Raw genomic sequence first — 17,881 nt, forward strand, 5'->3', positions numbered from 1 at the left:
CACTCTCAATTTTCTAGTTGAAATTGAAACACACAATTGTAGCTGCCGCCAGGCAATGTACGTTTTGCTGTTTTCTGCGTAAATTCATTTACTATGGTAATATTATAGAATTTTATTTTGCAAACACAAGTATCAGACACCCTTTTTAGCAGTTCTTGCTTTTGTACCGCACCCGCCGCGGTGGCTCAGTGGTTAGGGAGGGTGGCTCAGTGGTTAAGGCGCTCGGATACTGATCCGGAGTTCCAGGGTTCGAACCCGACCGCGGCGGCTGCGTTTTTATGGAGGCAAAACGCTAAGGCGCCCGTGTGCTGTGCGATGTCAGTGCACGTTAAAGGTCCCCAGGTGGTCTAAATTATTCCGCAGCCCTCCACAACGGCACCTCTTTCTTCCTTTCTTCTTTCACTCCCTCCTTTATCCCTTCCCTTACGGCGTGGTTCAGGTGTGCAACGATATGTGAGACAGATACTTCGCGATTTCCTTTCCCCAAAAACCAATCATCATCATCATCATCATCATCATCATCATCATCATCATTATATTATTATTATTATTATTATTATTATTATTATTATTATTATTATTATTATTATTATTATTATTATTATTATTATTATTATTTGTACCGCGTGTACATACAGGGACTTCCGTTTTTATGTGCCGGATTTTAAAATCTTCCTGTGCGCAAAATACTCGCCTAATTAGGAGCAAACACCACCCACAAGGTAGAATATTATTGCCTAAGTTCTTCCAGATCTAAATAAACATCGGTACCTGTCTCTATTTGGTGGAACTAGCGAGAAACTGTTTTCGGCTACGAGTACAGTTTTTGCAGACGCGAGCCAAGCAGCCGGTCTAGGGTGCCTCGAAGCGCCGCCCCGCTTAGGGTGAAGTCACCCTTTGAACCACTCGACGCCGCCGAAACCTGTTTTCGCGAGCTCCCTCCGCCATTGCGTTCCCCGCGTCGACCTCGCCGCTCTGCTGTCGTGCGGGCGTCACTGCTGTGTGCCTGCGTATGCGCGCCTTTCATCGCTGTGCAATGCCTGTATGTTGTTCTCCTCAGTGCTCCAACCATTCGAGATATGGTTGGAGGATGTTCCATTTTCCAAGAGGCCCGAAAAGGAGGCTTCTGTGGCTGGTCCGGATCAAGCGTGACAAGTGGCAAGCGACGAACTCCTCATGTGTCTGTAGTGTAAGTGCCGCATGTTGGTTCAGTGCTGTTTTTGTTGCGATTTACCGCTTTTGCGTTTAGCCAGCTAAGTGTAGTACTACATTTGTATTGGTCAGATGTCATTTCGCACAATTCGTTTTGCTCGGCGTAAAAAAAAAAAAGGCACGCTTCTGCGCCGAACCGTCCATTGCCTGCCACTTGCTTGTTTGCATCCGAAATTGCATGACACAACGTTTTCGCTCTTGAATGCGTACCGAACGTGCTTTCGCCGCTCCTGTTCATTGGAGAATAATTGCTTTTACGAGGCGTTTGTCAGCGAACCGCGGCCGGCACGAATCAAGGCACAGAGCACGAGAACAAGCGATGGCACATACGCTGTTGCAATTACTGCGCATTTGGGTCGTCTAGGAACCAATACAGATTAATTTACTTAAGATTTTTTTAGTTTTTGACACGTATGCTGCGTTGGGTAGCGTGCGCTGACTGTTAGCTCGATGCTTCGTCCAACGACGCCGCATTAGATCAGTAAATGAGATTAACACAATATGTTATGTGCAGATTGAGGCGTTCATTATAATAATTCAACAGATATATTTGGACTATTTTGTTTTCTTGCCTTCTTTGTTCATTGTTTTGATTCTCAAGCAGGAAATGTGGGGCTAATTCCAATAAAAAATTCATCTGCAGGCTCATTTTGAAGACAAGAACTTCGAACAAAACCGCGCGGAAGGATGGAAGAAGCTCAAGCCCAATGCTGTCCCAATGGTGTTCCCATTCAAAGCACAGATACCTGCTAACCTTAAAGTGTTTGTTGCCATGTTGCTCATCACCTCGTCGTCTACATTTGAAAATATTGAGGGAGGAAGTGGTTGGTGTGCCAAACCAGCTTTGCAGTAAAAAAAAGGTGCAATGCTGCAGACATATATAGGCTGAACAATGCCGCGTTCCTTTCCTTTACACGACAAGATGTCGGGATAAAGGAATTAGCACCAGCTTTGCCTAGCCACTCCTTTTGTTGAAGGGGGGTGAACAATAGCTGCACCTGACGTTTAAGATGGGCCGCGTGGTGAAGGGTCCTTTGCAATGCAGAAAAGCTTACTTTCGGAGTTTTGCGAAAGGACCACTATTTAAAATATGGAATGTGCTATTTTCGCTTATCTGCTTCCAGAACTTGCTAAAGAGCGAAGGCCACCAAGGGACCGAAGTGTGCATGTGCCTGCATTATTCAGTGATGACGCTGCTGCACAAGGTTCGTCGCCAGAAGTGAGAAACATCCTTCCCTTAAACACGCAAGAATATCCTCCAGCATATTCATCGTCAGACGGAGTAATAAATGAGTCATTGGTGGGGACAGAAGACAGCAATGCTAGTGAGTCCGACCACCACGGACGTACAGCCTCAAGAAACTGCAGTGGTTCGTGCGACCCAACAGTAATTTTTTGATGGTCCGTTGGGTTCTTCGGAAGGGTGCAGACCCTTCCAAACGTTTTTGTTCGGCGGTGATGAAGGGAGATGTGCAAATGAAGGTCAAAGAGAGAATATATTTACAGTATGTACAAGGGCGAACTGCGTTACAAGTTGAGTCACACAGACGGTCAAGCTGTAACTGACAAAGACAATTCTCACACAGAGAAACACTCTCTACAAGCCCTTACTCATCGACGCGAGGTTAGAGTCTAGGGTTGCAGAATTACGTGCCACTGCACGGAGCCAGGACTGCCCTCCAATGATTTTACATGCAGTTTTAAAGCTTTTGCAAACAAAGAAATTAGGGCGGCCATATATCGAGGCCCACCCTAAGCTTCGATAACCAATGGAGGTAGCCACAGCCCCTGAAGGTTGGACCCAACTTCGAGCCCGGGGCTTGGCTATAAAGAAAAAGAAACATATACAGAAAACATTTCGAAAACCCTCTCCCCGAGGGGAGTTCTCGGCCTTAGCGCTTGATGCTTTCCCTTTCCCTGCCGCACCCGCGCGTCGCCTCTCAAAGGATGAAGCGTTTTTTTTAGCTAATTGGCGGGACCACTGACCCACTGGCTCGCCGCAGGAATGTCAGACGGCGGAGAACAGCGACGCCTCGGTGCCATCGAGAATGCCAGAAAAAAAAGGGGGCCCATCGCGGAATGCGGGGTGGTTCGCATTCTGCCGCCGTGGGAATGCTGCCTGAGATCAAGCGGCCCCACGTGCTAGTTATTCGCGCCTCGCATGCTTTCTTGGCGCCAGGTGTCCTCGGCCCTCACAGTGGTGCTGTCAAGCAGCCAGTGCTTCCTGCGCCTTTGCCACTGCTTGCGGGGGTAGGGGGGGGGGGGGGCGTAGACCGCAGACCCGCAGTGACCACAAGCTAAAGGAATAAAAAAGATATGCGCGTTGATGAAGCGCGGCCATACACCAACCCTTTGATTCGGAGGCAGCAGAGCTTAGAAAGAAGATAGTAGATCTCACAGCAGCCACTAATAATATGAAACAACACCATAGAGAATCTAAGAACACTGTCAGAAAACTACAGAAGCGGAATCGCAAGCTGCAGAAAGAGGCAGCTAATTTCTCACGAAATACGAAGTTTTTAAATAAAGACGTAATTCGCGGCCTTTCTAGGAACAACAATCGTGGCAATTCATGGTCAGCGCAAACAGTAAAGCAAGGCCTAAAAATTAAATTTGCTTGTGGAACCCCTGGGTATGAAACTCTCAGAAAGATTGGCTACCTTCTCCCATCAAGAAGAACGCTAGCAAGAAGAATGCAGAGCCTGAAGTTTCTGCCACGCAGCCTGCATGAAGTGATGGACGTAATCAGGTCGAAAACAGAGGGAATGGAGGACGCGGAAAAGGCTGTGTTCGCTTTCTAGATGAAATGGAGATAGCACCCGGATTTGAACTCGACCGTGGAGAAAACGTGCTTTTGGGAAGAACGACCTTGCCCTCGAAGCCTGAAGAGGCAGCCAACCATGCTTTAGTGTTTATGCTAGGTGGGGTAAACCAAAGATGGAAGCAAGTGATAGCCTATGAATTTACTGGTAGGCACGTGGACGGCTCTGTACTCAAGACATAGGTTCTGGAAATAGTCCAGATATGCAGCCAGATTTCTCAAAGAGTACGGTTAGTCACCTGTGACATGGGTGCAGCAAACCGCGCTATGTGGAGAGAATTTCGCTTTTCGAGTCACCGCCATTCGACAACTTCGTACTCAATACCCCACCCAACCTTAGACGGGAAGGAACTTTTTTTCATCTCTGACCCAGCACATGTCCTTAAGGACCTGAAAGGACAGCTTCTAAGCTCTAAAGTTTTCACACTCAGTGATGATACAGTAAGGATGAACGGATTGACTTCCTCGAAGGTGAATCTAGAGCATGTGCAGGCCGTTTTGGTCTATGACGCTGCCAGTGAACTTAAGGTAGCACCAAATTGATCAGAAATCCACATTAGTGGTGGACGCTTCACCAAGATGAAAGTTGGAGTCGCTGTCCAGCCCTTCGGCAAATCCCCGCCAGCTATTCGGCTCCCAATAAAAGAAGGAGTGATTGAACCAGAGGCCGAAACAGCAGCGTGGTTTACAGACCGCGTTTCTAGGTGGTACGCCCTTATGTAATCGCGTCATTCCACCATAGCGCTAAGCGGCAGAAACATGACTAAATATCATGCCGCCTTGGACACACTGCGTATGGTAATAGACACGATCAGAGAACTGAAAACGGTCACTCTCAGTGGAAGCCATCGCAAGCAGGGGTCCTAATTGCAACAACGCTGTCCTTCGCCTTCAAGAAGTGCTTCTTGGCAGTGAAAGGTATGAATTCTTTCTCATGAGCAGGCTCTTGCAAGACTGCCTAGAAAATCTTTTTTCTGTGGTGCGGCTCATGAAGCCAGTGCCCACTGCGTACGACTTGAAGTGTGCACTTCGGCTCATCAGCGTCAGCCACTTCCTTCATACTCTCAGGTATTCAAGTTACGAGCTTGACGACCGCGAATACCTTGTCGATCTGCTTGCACACGCCAAGAAGGAAGGTACAGACGAAATCAATGATCCGCAAATCCTGTTCATTGAAGAGCTCACGTCAACCGAGTGCCGTATCTGTTTTACCTTGGCGGTTTTATTTTGAGGGTAATTCTAAAATCCACAACTTGTGCGCAGCGCAAGGCTGCTCTCCTTGGCAACACTGACGATGAGTATGCTTCCCTCACTGCACTCAATGAATACGTCAGGGATGGACAAAAGCTCATATATCTCAGCAGGGATGTGATGAAAACACTGAAAAACTATGAAGAGCATTTTACCGTCGTCAATTCATGGTGTACCGGCACATTGTTCAGAATGAAGTCGCCGCTTCGTTCTTTGATCGCACATCTTGAAGAGATAGACAAGCCCTCTGTGAAGACTTGCATGGCTCACAAAGAGCGAATAAGAAAAATGTTGACTGCTGCGTATGCCAGAGTGCGGCTCCGAATTCATCTTCGGCAAATTCTGAGCCCTCATTATAGTGGCCACGGAAGCAAAACTTGCGCTGGAGTCACCCTTGCGTAACTAAACCGGAATATGAAGTTCCGCGAAAGTTTAGCTTCGAAGCCTGAATTCTGCATCTATGTATATATGCATTCACAACTGTTTTGTCAATTACGGTCATCTATTTAACACAGATGTCTACTTTGAAAAAGGCCAATAGTGTTCACGTTTCCATTAACAATAATATTGGTACCTTTATTATGTTTTCATAACCACTGAATGAATGATTTCATGTTTGCTTGGGTAACAGTATATGTGTTCATCTATGTATACCCAGACGAACAGGCGAGTGCTTATATCTTATTACCGTTGCTGATAATCTTCGTTTCTTCAAAACTTGCGAAACCAAGATGCTCTGTCATTGACTGCGTCTGCTCAGTTTTCTTACCCATCCATTGCACTCACTTGTGTTGGGACATTTCTAGCTAAAAATTTAAAAAAGAACGCCAAACAAGCTTGGACATAAATCTCCCTTTGCGTTTCAGCAATTCTATTAAACTTGATAGTTTAAAATAACTACAAAAAAGTGAACAGAATTAAATACTTTCAATTGAGGGAGGTGTACTCTAAAATGAATCTTCAAACTCCACCCTCCACGCAGTGGTTTGTGGTATTTTCAAGCGTTTTGTTCGCCCGGAGATTAAACATGCGTAGGAAGGACAGCACCAATGGGACTGCCAATAACCGCGGTATTATGCAGAATATGACTCATCTTAAAAGCGGGTCTAAAATTTTTATTGCATGCTCCTCTGCTTAGTAACGGTTCCCTTCATCCTAATCTATCGCAAATCTTGGTAAATAAAAGTTTTCAGGATATTTTTTTTTTCCTCTGCTTCTCTAGGAGGATGGTCGCTTGACACGAGTAAGGTAGCTGACGACGCAAATTTATATTGGGGTTGAGTGCTGTTTCAACGCACCAACGGGGTCAGTGCATAAGAGATAGGTTTTGAACTATAGCGACAGATTCTAGAGAAGCTTCACTGACATAACTGGCGCATATCTTGCATACCCGCTTTCCTTGTTACTGTCGACGCCTTGATGTTGGCTGCTTGTCCCGTTTTTAAAAGCCGAAATATCTCCAACAAAATTTAGTGTTCTATTCTCATGAAAAACAGAAGCGCACAGCAAGACTCCTTATTTTTCTTATTTTAAGCGCCCGCAGCAAGTGAGAAGCGAGCAGCCACTGCAATACCGGGCCAACCGGTGGCGGGAGTGAAGCATTCTTCAAACTATCCGCCACATTTCCAAAAATATGTCCAACCTGGACCCGTAACAAATACTTTACGGGTCCGGACAATCGCTGCTATAGACCGTTTACAGCGCGCAGTTCTTCCACTTCACATTGCTCGAGGGGATGCTTGTAGCGCGACAAAAAACACAAGGGACAGAGACGAACGGGACAAGCGCCACTCTCAACTGGTTTTATTCAAAAACACGATCGCAACATTTATACATTTCCCCTTCTTCTTCAAGAACATAATCACCCGATCCCACATGCGAATGACACGCAAATATCACGCTTGAATCAAATCAGTTTATCTAAAAACCTGTACTCCTTAGAAAACATCGTCACCGAAGGGCTGCTGACGCATTCCCACCCTTTCTTTTTGATATGGAACGCCTCAATTAGCTCACGCGTCAGCGCATCTTTGCTTCTGCCAATGACCTCTGTTCTGTTTAAAAATGGTGAGCATTTGCATGACTTGCAGTGAACTACCATATTTGTTCCGCTCCCATTTTCGAGGCATTTTTCATGCTCGCGCAGGCGCTTGTTCAGGCATCGTCCAGACTGGCCAACATACACTTTTCCACATGAAAGTGGAATCTGATAGACAATTCCCACCTTGCAATCAACATATCGGTGTTTATGCCTCGTTTCGCAATCCTTTTTTGCTTTTTCCTCATTCACCTTAGGACAAAGGCTTTTGAGCTTGCAGGGCGCTGAAAAAACCACAGGAATTTTGTATTTATTCGCCACTTTTTTCATGTTGTGGGCCACGCGATGCAAATACGGAATCACCTGTGGCCTTACGTTATTCACCTTTTCTCTTCTAACCTTCTTGTTCTTTTGCAGCAATGTTTCTGCGATCATAACCAACAGGGACAAAGGAAAGCCTGCCGATAGCAGCCTAGAAACTTGGTCATCAAAACTTTCCTGGACAGCATGAATACAAGACTTGTTGATGGCTTCTAGAATGCACATGGTTGCAACGGCTCTTTTTACTGTCTTGGACTGGGCTGAGTCAAACGGCATTATTTCCTTGAGGGCACGAGGCTTATAGCCCCAGCAAGCATGCACATCATTCACAGAAATCTGTAGATCTAAAAACTGCAACTTGTTGTCTATGGCAACCTCATGAGTGAAGTTAAGCCCCCTTCCAAACTTTCTAAAAGCAGATAAAATTTCCACCACAGTCTCGTGGTAGGTCACAGTTTCTAGTTTTTCTAAAAACACTAAAAAATCGTCAACGTACCTAAAAACTTTAATTACTTTTTTCTTGTCTAAAACTTGGTCTAAATCGCGGTCAATGGAAGAGAGAAAAATCTTGCACAACACAGGCGCCACACATGAACCAATACATATGCCACTCTTTTGCACATACGCTCTGCCTTCGAAATTAACCACCGTTGCACCCAGATAAAATTCAAGAAGTGACATGAAGTTTCCAACATTTATGCCAGCTGAATTTTGAAATGCTATCACACCATTTTCTTCATTGCAGTTCTGAACGGAGGTAAACAATTCTTCGTGGGGAACAGAATAATAAAGGTCTTCAACGTCTATGGAGAACATGCTGCCAATTGAACGGCTGTCTTGTAGAAAACTAGCTATGACATGCGAATTCCTGGTCTCAAAAGGATCTTTGACACAGAGAGGGTTCAAGTTTCTGAGGAGGTACTGGCTCAGCATTTGCTGCCAAGTGTGTCGTTCACTCACGATACTCCTGAAAGGTATTCCCGGTTTATGAGTCTTAGCAGTGAAAAAAAATTTTTGCCGTTTGACTCAGCCCAGTCCAAGACAGTAAAAAGAGCCGTTGCAACCATGTGCATTCAAGAAGCCATCAACAAGTCTTGTATTCATGCTGTCCAGGAAAGTTTTGATGACCAAGTTTCTAGGCTGCTATCGGCAGGCTTTCCTTTGTCCCTGTTGGTTATGGTCGCAGAAACATTGCTGCAAAAGAACAAGAAGGTTAGAAGAGAAAAGGTGAATAACGTAAGGCCACAGGTGATTCCGTATTTGCATCGCGTGGCTCACAACATAAAAAAGTGGCGAATAAATATAAAATTCCTGTGGTTTTTTCAGCGCCCTGCAAGCTCAAAAGCCCTTGTCCTAAGGTGAATGAGGAAAAAGCAAAAAAGGATTGCGAAACGAGGCATAAACACCGATATGTTGATTGCAAGGTGGGAATTGTCTATCAGATTCCACTTTCATGTGGAAAAGTGTATGTTGGCCAGTCTGGGCCTGAACAAGCGCCTGCGCGAGCATGAAAAATGCCTCGAAAATGGGAGCGGAACAAATATGGTAGTTCACTGCAAGTCATGCAAATGCTCACCATTTTTAAACAGAACAGAGGTCATTGGCAGAAGCAAAGATGCGCTGACGCGTGAGCTAATTGAGGCGTTCCATATCAAAAAGAAAGGGTGGGAATGCGTCAGCAGCCCTTCGGTGACGATGTTTTCTAACGAGTACAGGTTTTTGGATAAACTGATTTGATTCAAGCGTGATATTTGCGTGTCATTCGCATGTGGGATCGGGTGATTATGTTCTTGAAGAAGAAGGGGAAATGTATAAATGTTGCGATCGTGTTTTTGAATAAAACCAGTTGAGAGTGGCGCTTGTCCCGTTCGTCTCTGTCCCTTGTGTTTTTGTCGCGCTACAAGCATCCCCTCGAGCAATATGAACCAACTCGCCCAGCAAAATGTTTTATTGAATTCCACTTCACAACAGATGTCGCCACAGGCACCCGACGCTCTCGGCGCCATTATGCACCTCCTAAGTCGCAGCATTTGTTGCATTGGTGATATCGCGGATGGCTGCCGTATGTGATCTGAGAAGCAATATGTGGAATGGCAGAGGTAAAACCTGTTGCGTTGTTGATTGCAAAAATTGCGATAGAGACTTAAAGGTGTGGGATGAGTCAGTCTGCGAGCTTCACGGTCCCGAACTCCACAAGGACTGCCCCTGTTTGCGCCCGTTCGCCATGCACTGTTTTCCGGCGGGCGAACGCAACAAACTCGTCCGCCAGCGCTGGATAGCCAACCTACAAAGAAAAGATTTCAATCCTGGAAAGGCTGCGAGGGTAAGTGCGCAACATTACCGCATTACAAGCTGTTCTGCAGACGAAACCGTGACGGCGTTGTCAGTTGCATCTGCCTGTGTAGCGATCGAGGTGGCGTTGCAGATAACATGTTAAGATGTGCGGCGATAAGACAGGATCTCCCGTGGCTGAATTGGGAACGGAAAAGAACGTGTTACGCTCCTACACATATCGTCACTGTCGAGTATGCACCGCGCAGCAATGCGAGCGGGCAGCGCTCACCGCCGATCCGTGTATTGCATGCAGCCGTGTAGTGCTACTCTTTAATTCCACTCCAAGGTTCAGAGTCTTCGCGGACAATATTCGGAATAAAGCACTTCCCTTCAGGCTGCCGTGCTGTCTGGCTGTCCCATCCTCGATCGCGGTCCATGCGAGACAAGGGATTAAAAGTGACGTCGCAGTCCAGCGCTCACAGTGAAGCTGATCACTTACAACCAAATACAACTTGAGACAGGGACCCCGGAACAGGGGGGCAGCCCCCCCACCCACAGTCTCCAAGTTCTTGCACTTGGGTCAGGTTTATAACAATTGAAGCACTTCAGTTCTATGACTCTTAATGCAAAGCACAATGGAGCTGAGCTACTTGGCTTCGTAGCCAGTTGTAAAGCATTTCGTATATGAGTAACCTAAACTAGCATTCAGTTATTCTTAGTGGGCGCGAGACAGCCCCTTAAACAGTTTCTTTTGGAAGCCTTTTCGTTGCCTTCCTGACTGCTGGAGTGTCGTCACCACAATGTGACAATTTGCATCATCTTTTCGACATTGAAAAGTAAAAAAAAAATTAAAAATATAAAATTTATTATGTAAATTAGCATTAAATAAATAAGTAACAAAATAGGCTTGAAGTCTTGCCCCCTCCCCTAAAAATATTCCAGAATGAAAAATAAAATAATAATAAATATAAATTTTATATGAAAATGAGCATTAAATGAATAAATAACGAAATAAGCACGAATTCAATTACCCCCCCCCCCGCCCACTCAAAAAAGTTCTGGAGTCCCTGATTTGAGACCTCGAGCTGTTTCAGCGCGCATAGTAAGCGTGGTTCATAACGTGGTTTTATGTGCGAGGCTGACAGAATTGTGAACTGCTTGTAGGATAAACGCATTGCCATGCGTGCATCATGTTTACATCAGGAAATCCCTTCAAACGATTGCGCACTAGCTAGAGAAGGCTGCTTGAGGAATCATATCACTGCCATTGTAGTGCCTACGGGTGGCAAAATGTCTTGCCTTCGTGCCTTTTCATTTATTTTACAATTGGATTAAGCCTGTTATACGTCAGTGGTGCAGGCAGGAGCCTTTTTGGTTTACATTCTTTTTATGGCAGCTCCACCATACTGTATATGTAGTTAACATTCGCATCACCTTGCTGCTATCATGTTATGAGCAGGGGCGTTAAGGAACATTAAGGAGAAGCGCTTGTGGTCCCGTTACAGTTTGTGCACACTAGTGAGTCAAGAGGCCAGGTGCACCTTTAGATCATGCCTGTTTTCTGGTGTGAGACCTAGTTTGCACATTGCAAATACCAATGAGCCTTTCAAACCCATTTTTCCTGCAGGTGTGCTCCATTGATTTCATTGACGGCCGCCCAACACCAAATAACCCATACCGAACACTGCATCTTGGAACATCTGTAAGTATTATTTACTCTAGTTCTGTTGAGATCTTTCTACAGCACAAGAACTGAATTATTTTTTTTCTTTCACCAAACACTAGACTGTCCGTCACAAGGGGAGAAGAGTGCTGAAGCACCGCTTGGTCATCGCACCTATGGTTGAGACGAGTTCAACTGGGGCGTCAACATCACATAATACGAGCATACAACATTCCCCTACACAAGAGGAAGAAGAAAGCTTGTCAGAAACAGATGGCACTCGTCCTACTGCCACGTACCTGAGGCCAGCAAGGTATGATGCAGGGATTGTAATTGGTGCTTGTCATTGGGCCTTGCCTGTACTTTTGTGTCGGCCGAAGAATTCTAGTGGGCTCTAAATGATCAGCGCGTGAACAGACGGGGACTCGAGAAGAAAAAACACTGTTGACACTAAGTGTGTGCAGACTGAAATGTTACTAACTGAAGCACTTGCCACCTTATGCATCCACTATTACATTAATAATTATATGTTCCACACAGACGCGTCACCATGGGACAAGACTGTACTGTGAACTACAGCTTTGAATAAATACAGCAAAGGTCTGTAAGGGTTGGAGTGTAAATTGGAGAATGCTTAAGTGTCAGTAATGTTGCATGGAAGTAGCCCTCTCAATCAGAGTCATGTTTGGTTGTTTGCATGCGCTCCTATTCTGCTGATAGCGTCCTTCGAAATTATTTTAAGGCATGTCTCATGCAGTTTTGCTAGCTAGCTAGCACATTTCATTTTCAGTGTACTGAAAATTGTTAGAAAGGGTTTATATGCTCTGGCAATAGCGCAGTAGTGTGATACTTACTTAATAATCAGTGCCATTTATTTTGCAGGAGTAATGGAGAGAGGACTGCAGCAGGGTGTCAGACCTGCGGCTGCAGGTGCAAGACTGTGAAGAAGATGGAACAGGCTGTCCAAGTTGACATGAAAGGAGACGAGGACCACACATACTGTGCAGCCTCATCACCTCAGCGCTCAACTGAAGCAGCGTGCCAGGCAGCATTTACTGTTTGCTCCACCTTGCAGCCTCACACATTCAAATTTTTCACAGGGCTCTCAAAAAACTTATTTGACGAGCTGGTGAGAGCCCTTGCAAGCACAATGAAAACACCCTTCGAATTGCCCTTTGAGGATCAGGTGCTACTGACGCTGATGAGGCTGCGGCTGGGTCTCCTTGTTCACGACCTGAGCTTTCGTTTTGCGATATCAACTGCTGCAGTCAGTCGCATTTTCTGTACTATTTCGTCAGGGCTTGCCAAATTTGCTCGGCAGTACCTTGTTTTCTGGCTTGCCAGGGACACAATCAAAGCATCAATTCCAGACAGCTTTAACAGGTACGAGCTTTCAACATGCATCATCGACTGCTTTGAGATATTTATTGAGCGGCCAGGCAACCTGAAACGCAGGAACAGGACATATAGCCGATATAAGTCTCACAATACTGCAAAGGTCCTGCATGCAATCGCACCGTGTGGCTTTGTAATGTTCGTTTCAAAGCCATACGGTGGTCGTGCAAGTGACCGTTTCATAACCCAGCACAGTGGGTTTTTGAAGTTCTTGGCACCAGGTGACACAATCCTCGCTGACCGGGGCTTCACCATAAGTGACCTCCTTCCTGCAGGAGTTAAGCTGATGCTTCCGAGCTTTTCGAAAGGTCGGTCTCAGATTAGCCGCCCAGAGCTTGTGGAATCACGTCGCCTGGCCAGGCTACGGATCCATGTTGAGCGTTCGATAAGGCGGATAAAGTGCTTTAGACTGCTAAAAGAGCTCCCATCGAGATTTTTTGCCAAAAAAACCACTGGTTGATGACATCCTTGTAGTTGTAGCCGGTCTCTGCAACCTTCAGCCACCCCTAATCAAAGAGACATTGTGCTAAACTGTTTTTAGGAAGGGCAAATGACTTGTGTGCTGTCCATAAAAGTTCTGACTATGAAGTTTACCTTTGGGCTGTATAATGTGGTTTGTTTTGCACTACATTTACTCCAAACCTATTGAGATTGACAAAACTATACTCGGTTTCTTACATCAGGTGCAACGCTGTGAAAAGTAGGGAGTAACCCACATGAAAAAACAAACAGAGGCGTGTTACTCCACGCTTGTTTTGTGACCGATTGGCCAAAGGCACTAGAAAGCGACAGCGTGATGTCAGCAATAAGAGCACATGTAATAAAGCTCCCGACATATCATCACATAAATAGCCTGCAGGCAAAAAATTTATTTCTCGCTCATGACAAGGAACGTAGTACTTTTTGATCGTGGATGTAGGCAGCGCAAACAAGTGCGCTAGCTTTGACAGTGTCTCGCCTGATGTATGAAATAGAATATAGTCCTCACTACTGCAAAGCTTAGGAGCTTGGCTGTTTATGGTTGCTCAGATTGCTAGTGCATACTCCTTCCTCACTGTATTGCGATTGCTAGGAACTGATTTCCACTATAAGCAACATGTAATGTTTACTACTTGTGTGTAAATGTTAAGCCGCAGAGGGGACAGGAACTTGGCTACTCAGAAAAAGAAGTCAGTGGCTGTACATATTGTGTGAGCATTCTTTTATTTCAACTCTGTATTTTACAGAACATACACGGCTACTTTACCGCTTACTGTCTGCAAGCGCAGGGAGCAAGTGTGAAAAATAAAAGTTCTCCAAACTTGGAACATATCATTTTCAGAAATTCCTCATCACGAGACACCTGAACTATGTGCGCTTCATTGGGTGACCAAATTATGAAATCGCACTGTTTTTTCTCACAGCAAAACAGCTGCAACTGCACCTGTGTGTAATATTTGTTTTTTGCACCCTTACGAAGATGAAGCACGTCATCTTTGTACCCAACATCATACCTACCGCTCCTGAAGAGCGCTTCCAGGCTGCCATGTTTCTGCAGTGTTTGTGGAGTGGGGCACTTTATCTCGACCAGCAGGTCCAGTTCTGGTACAAAGCCATCAGGGCTAGCTCCTAGCCACGGTGTTGCAGGATGGACGACGAGTCCACATTCTTCAACACGAGTCTGCTTTGTTTTTTCGTACCAGGCACGTGCTTTGGGCTCAGACTGTGATCCATACCTTCACAGGAGGAAAACATCACACATTACTCAATGTGACCTTATGCTATTTTATCACTATAATGCTGCTCGACCATGGGACCCTTCTGTAGATACAGCATGCAGAAAAGATAATTATCTGCACCAAGATACTGCTTATCACCAGTCTTGATTCAACTATTCGGATATGGAGAGCTCCCAGGGCTAAATTTCAGCAGAGTATTTGAAAATCCTGTGATCATGTCTGCATTACTTTGAAATAAGTGTATGCTTTGTTGACATCAGAAAAAGAACTGACGACAACACAGGGTCTATGGCAATTAAGTACACACTTATTTCAAACTTCATGTATCAACTAATGCGTGAAAAAGTCTTACTTCTGCATTACCTGCTTGGGCTTGGAAACTACTTGAAACTTTTTGCAGGAAGTAAGTAGTTAACTAAAGAAAGGCAATTAAATGTACTGATTCCAGTAATAGTATTGCTTTGGTGGGTGAACCGCTACACTGTTAGGTGGGCGGCCCAAGAAAAGCAAAATTTTCCTGCCTACACCACTAGGTGTAGAAGGCTAGTATACAGTTGCAGACAAAATTGCACAAAGAACGAGAAATACTACGCTGTAGCTTTTGTCCGAGTTTCCTCTGCAGCTTATTGGTAGCTGATCTGCACAACAAGCATGATGTTAGCAAACAAAAGACCGCTTCTGCATGCAGTGCCACAACAAAGTGTTCTGCAGTTAATTCATTCTGCTGCGACTGCTTTAACATTGCATTCAATAAAGAGTGATTCTCCAGTGATCGCAAAAGGCATTTTACTGCACAACAGGCCAAAAAGGCGCTCAGTTCTTTAAGTGACAGCAATATTAGTAAGTTTGGGGTCTGTGCATTGCAATGATTTTTTGTTCTGTTGAAAACATCCCGCTTTAAATGAACAAAATTCAGAGTATCAGACGTTCACCATCTCCAGTTTTTTTCCTTACCATGTACTTGCATTACCAGCAAAGCTGGGGTTCATGTGTGTTTTAACCCATTTATCTGGGGCTGCCTTGACTGGGATCGACCTTGCTTCACTTGCTGTGATGCGCAGATGTCTCTGTTCAAACCAAGCCTTGCCTCCCTGCTGAAGCTTCAACAGTTCGGCTGCACTGCTGATGGTAACCAGTACGTGGTTACTGTAGAACTCTTTACATGGCTTGCACGTAAGCTGGCTGTTATGGAAGCCGTGTGGCTGTGATGAGCCTGCGTACGTAAAGAGATACACACTCCATTATTTCATGAGTTGGTGATGGAAAAAAATGGGTTTACTCAGCGTTCACACAAGGCAAGCTATGAACACTTCTACTGGCACAGGAAGGTTGGAAACCAAGAATTTATATAAGAAAACATCATAGCAATTACAGTGCCATGCATGCCTCTGGACGTAATAACCAACAGTAGCATGCATATATAAAAGGCACAACAGCTCCACAATTGCTTGCTTTACTTTTAAGCTGAATTATCACTTGAAGTGAAAGTGAACATCTTCCTTACGTGCATTGCCCGTTTTACTCCTGGCTTCATTTTTTGGTTTTAAAACAGAGTGCAGCAGTGTTCCTTGCAGCTTGTCAATATTTAAGGGGCCTTTGGCAAAGTGGGCCTCCATCATGTCATGAGTCAGAAACTCTAACATCTGACTTGGCTTCTCTTGGTGGTCATACAATTCCGCCATCGTGCCAGGAGTCACATTTTGTGCGGTGGACGCATTCCACATACATGCTTTGTCAGTGCATGAGGAACCTGTCAGCCCCATGCTCGTCGCCTCAACAATTTTCATTAAAAGAGCACAGACATGGCTGCAGTGTTCACTACGGCCTGCCTTGCAGTTGCAAGCAGCAGAAAAAGTGGTTCCAAAGTTGACCTGAGTGGTGTACACCTGTCCAACTGACTGTGTCGACCTTATCTCAGCCTTAATGCTGCAGTTCTCGGAGTCACGTTTGCACAATGCAGTGCCAACGTGGCCACTGTCCAGAAGGTTCAACCCTTCGGCAAACCCTCGGTAATTATGTGCCGGGTTTCCATCCGTGTCCAGTGCGTTGATCATGTACTCGTACACAACTGGAAAACAAAAAAGCCAAATTAATGCAGGGCACAACATAAATCAGATACCAAGAATGTAACCAGTGATACATTTAACGCCTTAATTTTTTGGAGCAGAACAGCTAATTAAGGGGCTCGAGTCGCTTCCGTATGCCCAAACTTGAAAAACAAAAACTGACCTCGTCACTACCATCTAAAGTCATACACGTCGTACTGGCTGAAAAACCAACAAAAGTAAGTGCGCCCGAGTGCCATATCTAGGTTAGCGGTCGCGAAGCTGTTAGTCACGAAGTGCAACACTGTGATGACCCCCATAATGCGCAGGTCCACACGGGACGGAGAGGCAAAGAGACACCGTATGGCTCAGTTTAAACAAACAGATATATTCAATAATTACACATGATTAAGATTTTTACATCAGAGGCTGGGGCGTCCGAGCTTACGTGCCGACGACTTCATGGGGGCGATGGAGTGGCTCCGGAGTTGGGCTCGAGCGGTTGCTGGCAGAAGCTGCACGCCGTCGGGCTTCGGCGCTGAAGGCCCTCTTGGCGAACGATGTCGTCCTGAGCGTGTATGCAGTAGAATTTCAATAGTCGTCCGTTTCTTCGAGGATGGTTCACAAACCCTTCCTCTAGTGTCGTTCGGCTTGGAAGATGAACAGGAGGCGAGCTTGTAGATGATGACAGCAGAGCATAATTTTACAACATACATATACAGAGAGTTAAACTGGAAAAAAGCAGAACTGAATTTACAAAAGAACAAACTTTGCACTACTTTACTCATCGACCGGGCAGGTTAGTGCCTAAGTAGCATCACATTACATGCTAAGCATGGAGCCCCAGCTCAGACTGGACTGCATCCGTTTACATGCGCTTTTAAGCACTTGATTAACAAAGGACTAAGGGCGGTCATTTTCAGTGGCCCGCCCAAAGCATCAATTCTCCAATCAAAAATAACATGCGAGATGGGGACAACCCCTTGGGTTGGGCTTAGCCTCGAACCCAGAGTCTTGTTAACAACACAAACTAAATAAACAAAAACGCCACAACTCTCTCTCAAGTGAGAGTATCCACAGGCTCTCCCTTCGGAGCTAATCCTTGCCCCATGCATGCATACCGCCACCCACCATCGGTCCGCG

The 17,881-nt window shown here is 45.4% G+C and overlaps 1 protein-coding gene across 1 annotated transcript; it reads left to right on the forward strand.

The window, feature by feature from the left end:
- The first annotated feature begins 9,708 nt into the window (after positions 1 to 9,708).
- Positions 9,709 to 14,215, forward strand: LOC144132927 (uncharacterized). The gene is made up of 4 exons (XM_077665675.1): positions 9,709 to 9,966; positions 11,545 to 11,619; positions 11,703 to 11,893; positions 12,463 to 14,215. Exons 1-4 carry the CDS (start codon positions 9,727 to 9,729, stop codon positions 13,433 to 13,435), a joined length of 1,479 nt encoding a protein of 492 aa, XP_077521801.1. The 5' UTR covers positions 9,709 to 9,726; the 3' UTR covers positions 13,436 to 14,215.
- The last annotated feature ends 3,666 nt before the right edge of the window (positions 14,216 to 17,881 follow it).

The sequence above is a fragment of the Amblyomma americanum genome, chromosome 1, assembly GCF_052857255.1.
Source record: "Amblyomma americanum isolate KBUSLIRL-KWMA chromosome 1, ASM5285725v1, whole genome shotgun sequence".
Classification (NCBI taxonomy): Eukaryota; Metazoa; Arthropoda; class Arachnida; order Ixodida; family Ixodidae; genus Amblyomma; species Amblyomma americanum.

Excerpts from the sequence above, each read along its gene's own strand:
- LOC144132927 (XM_077665675.1), top strand. The coding sequence starts at position 9,727 with ATGTGGAATGGCAGAGGTAAAACCTGTTGCGTTGTTGATTGCAAAAAT. Across the intron at positions 9,967-11,544 it reads ATCCTGGAAAGGCTGCGAGG|GTGTGCTCCATTGATTTCAT; the intron begins GTAAGTGCGCAA and ends TTTTTCCTGCAG. Across the intron at positions 11,894-12,462 it reads ACGTACCTGAGGCCAGCAAG|GAGTAATGGAGAGAGGACTG; the intron begins GTATGATGCAGG and ends TTTATTTTGCAG.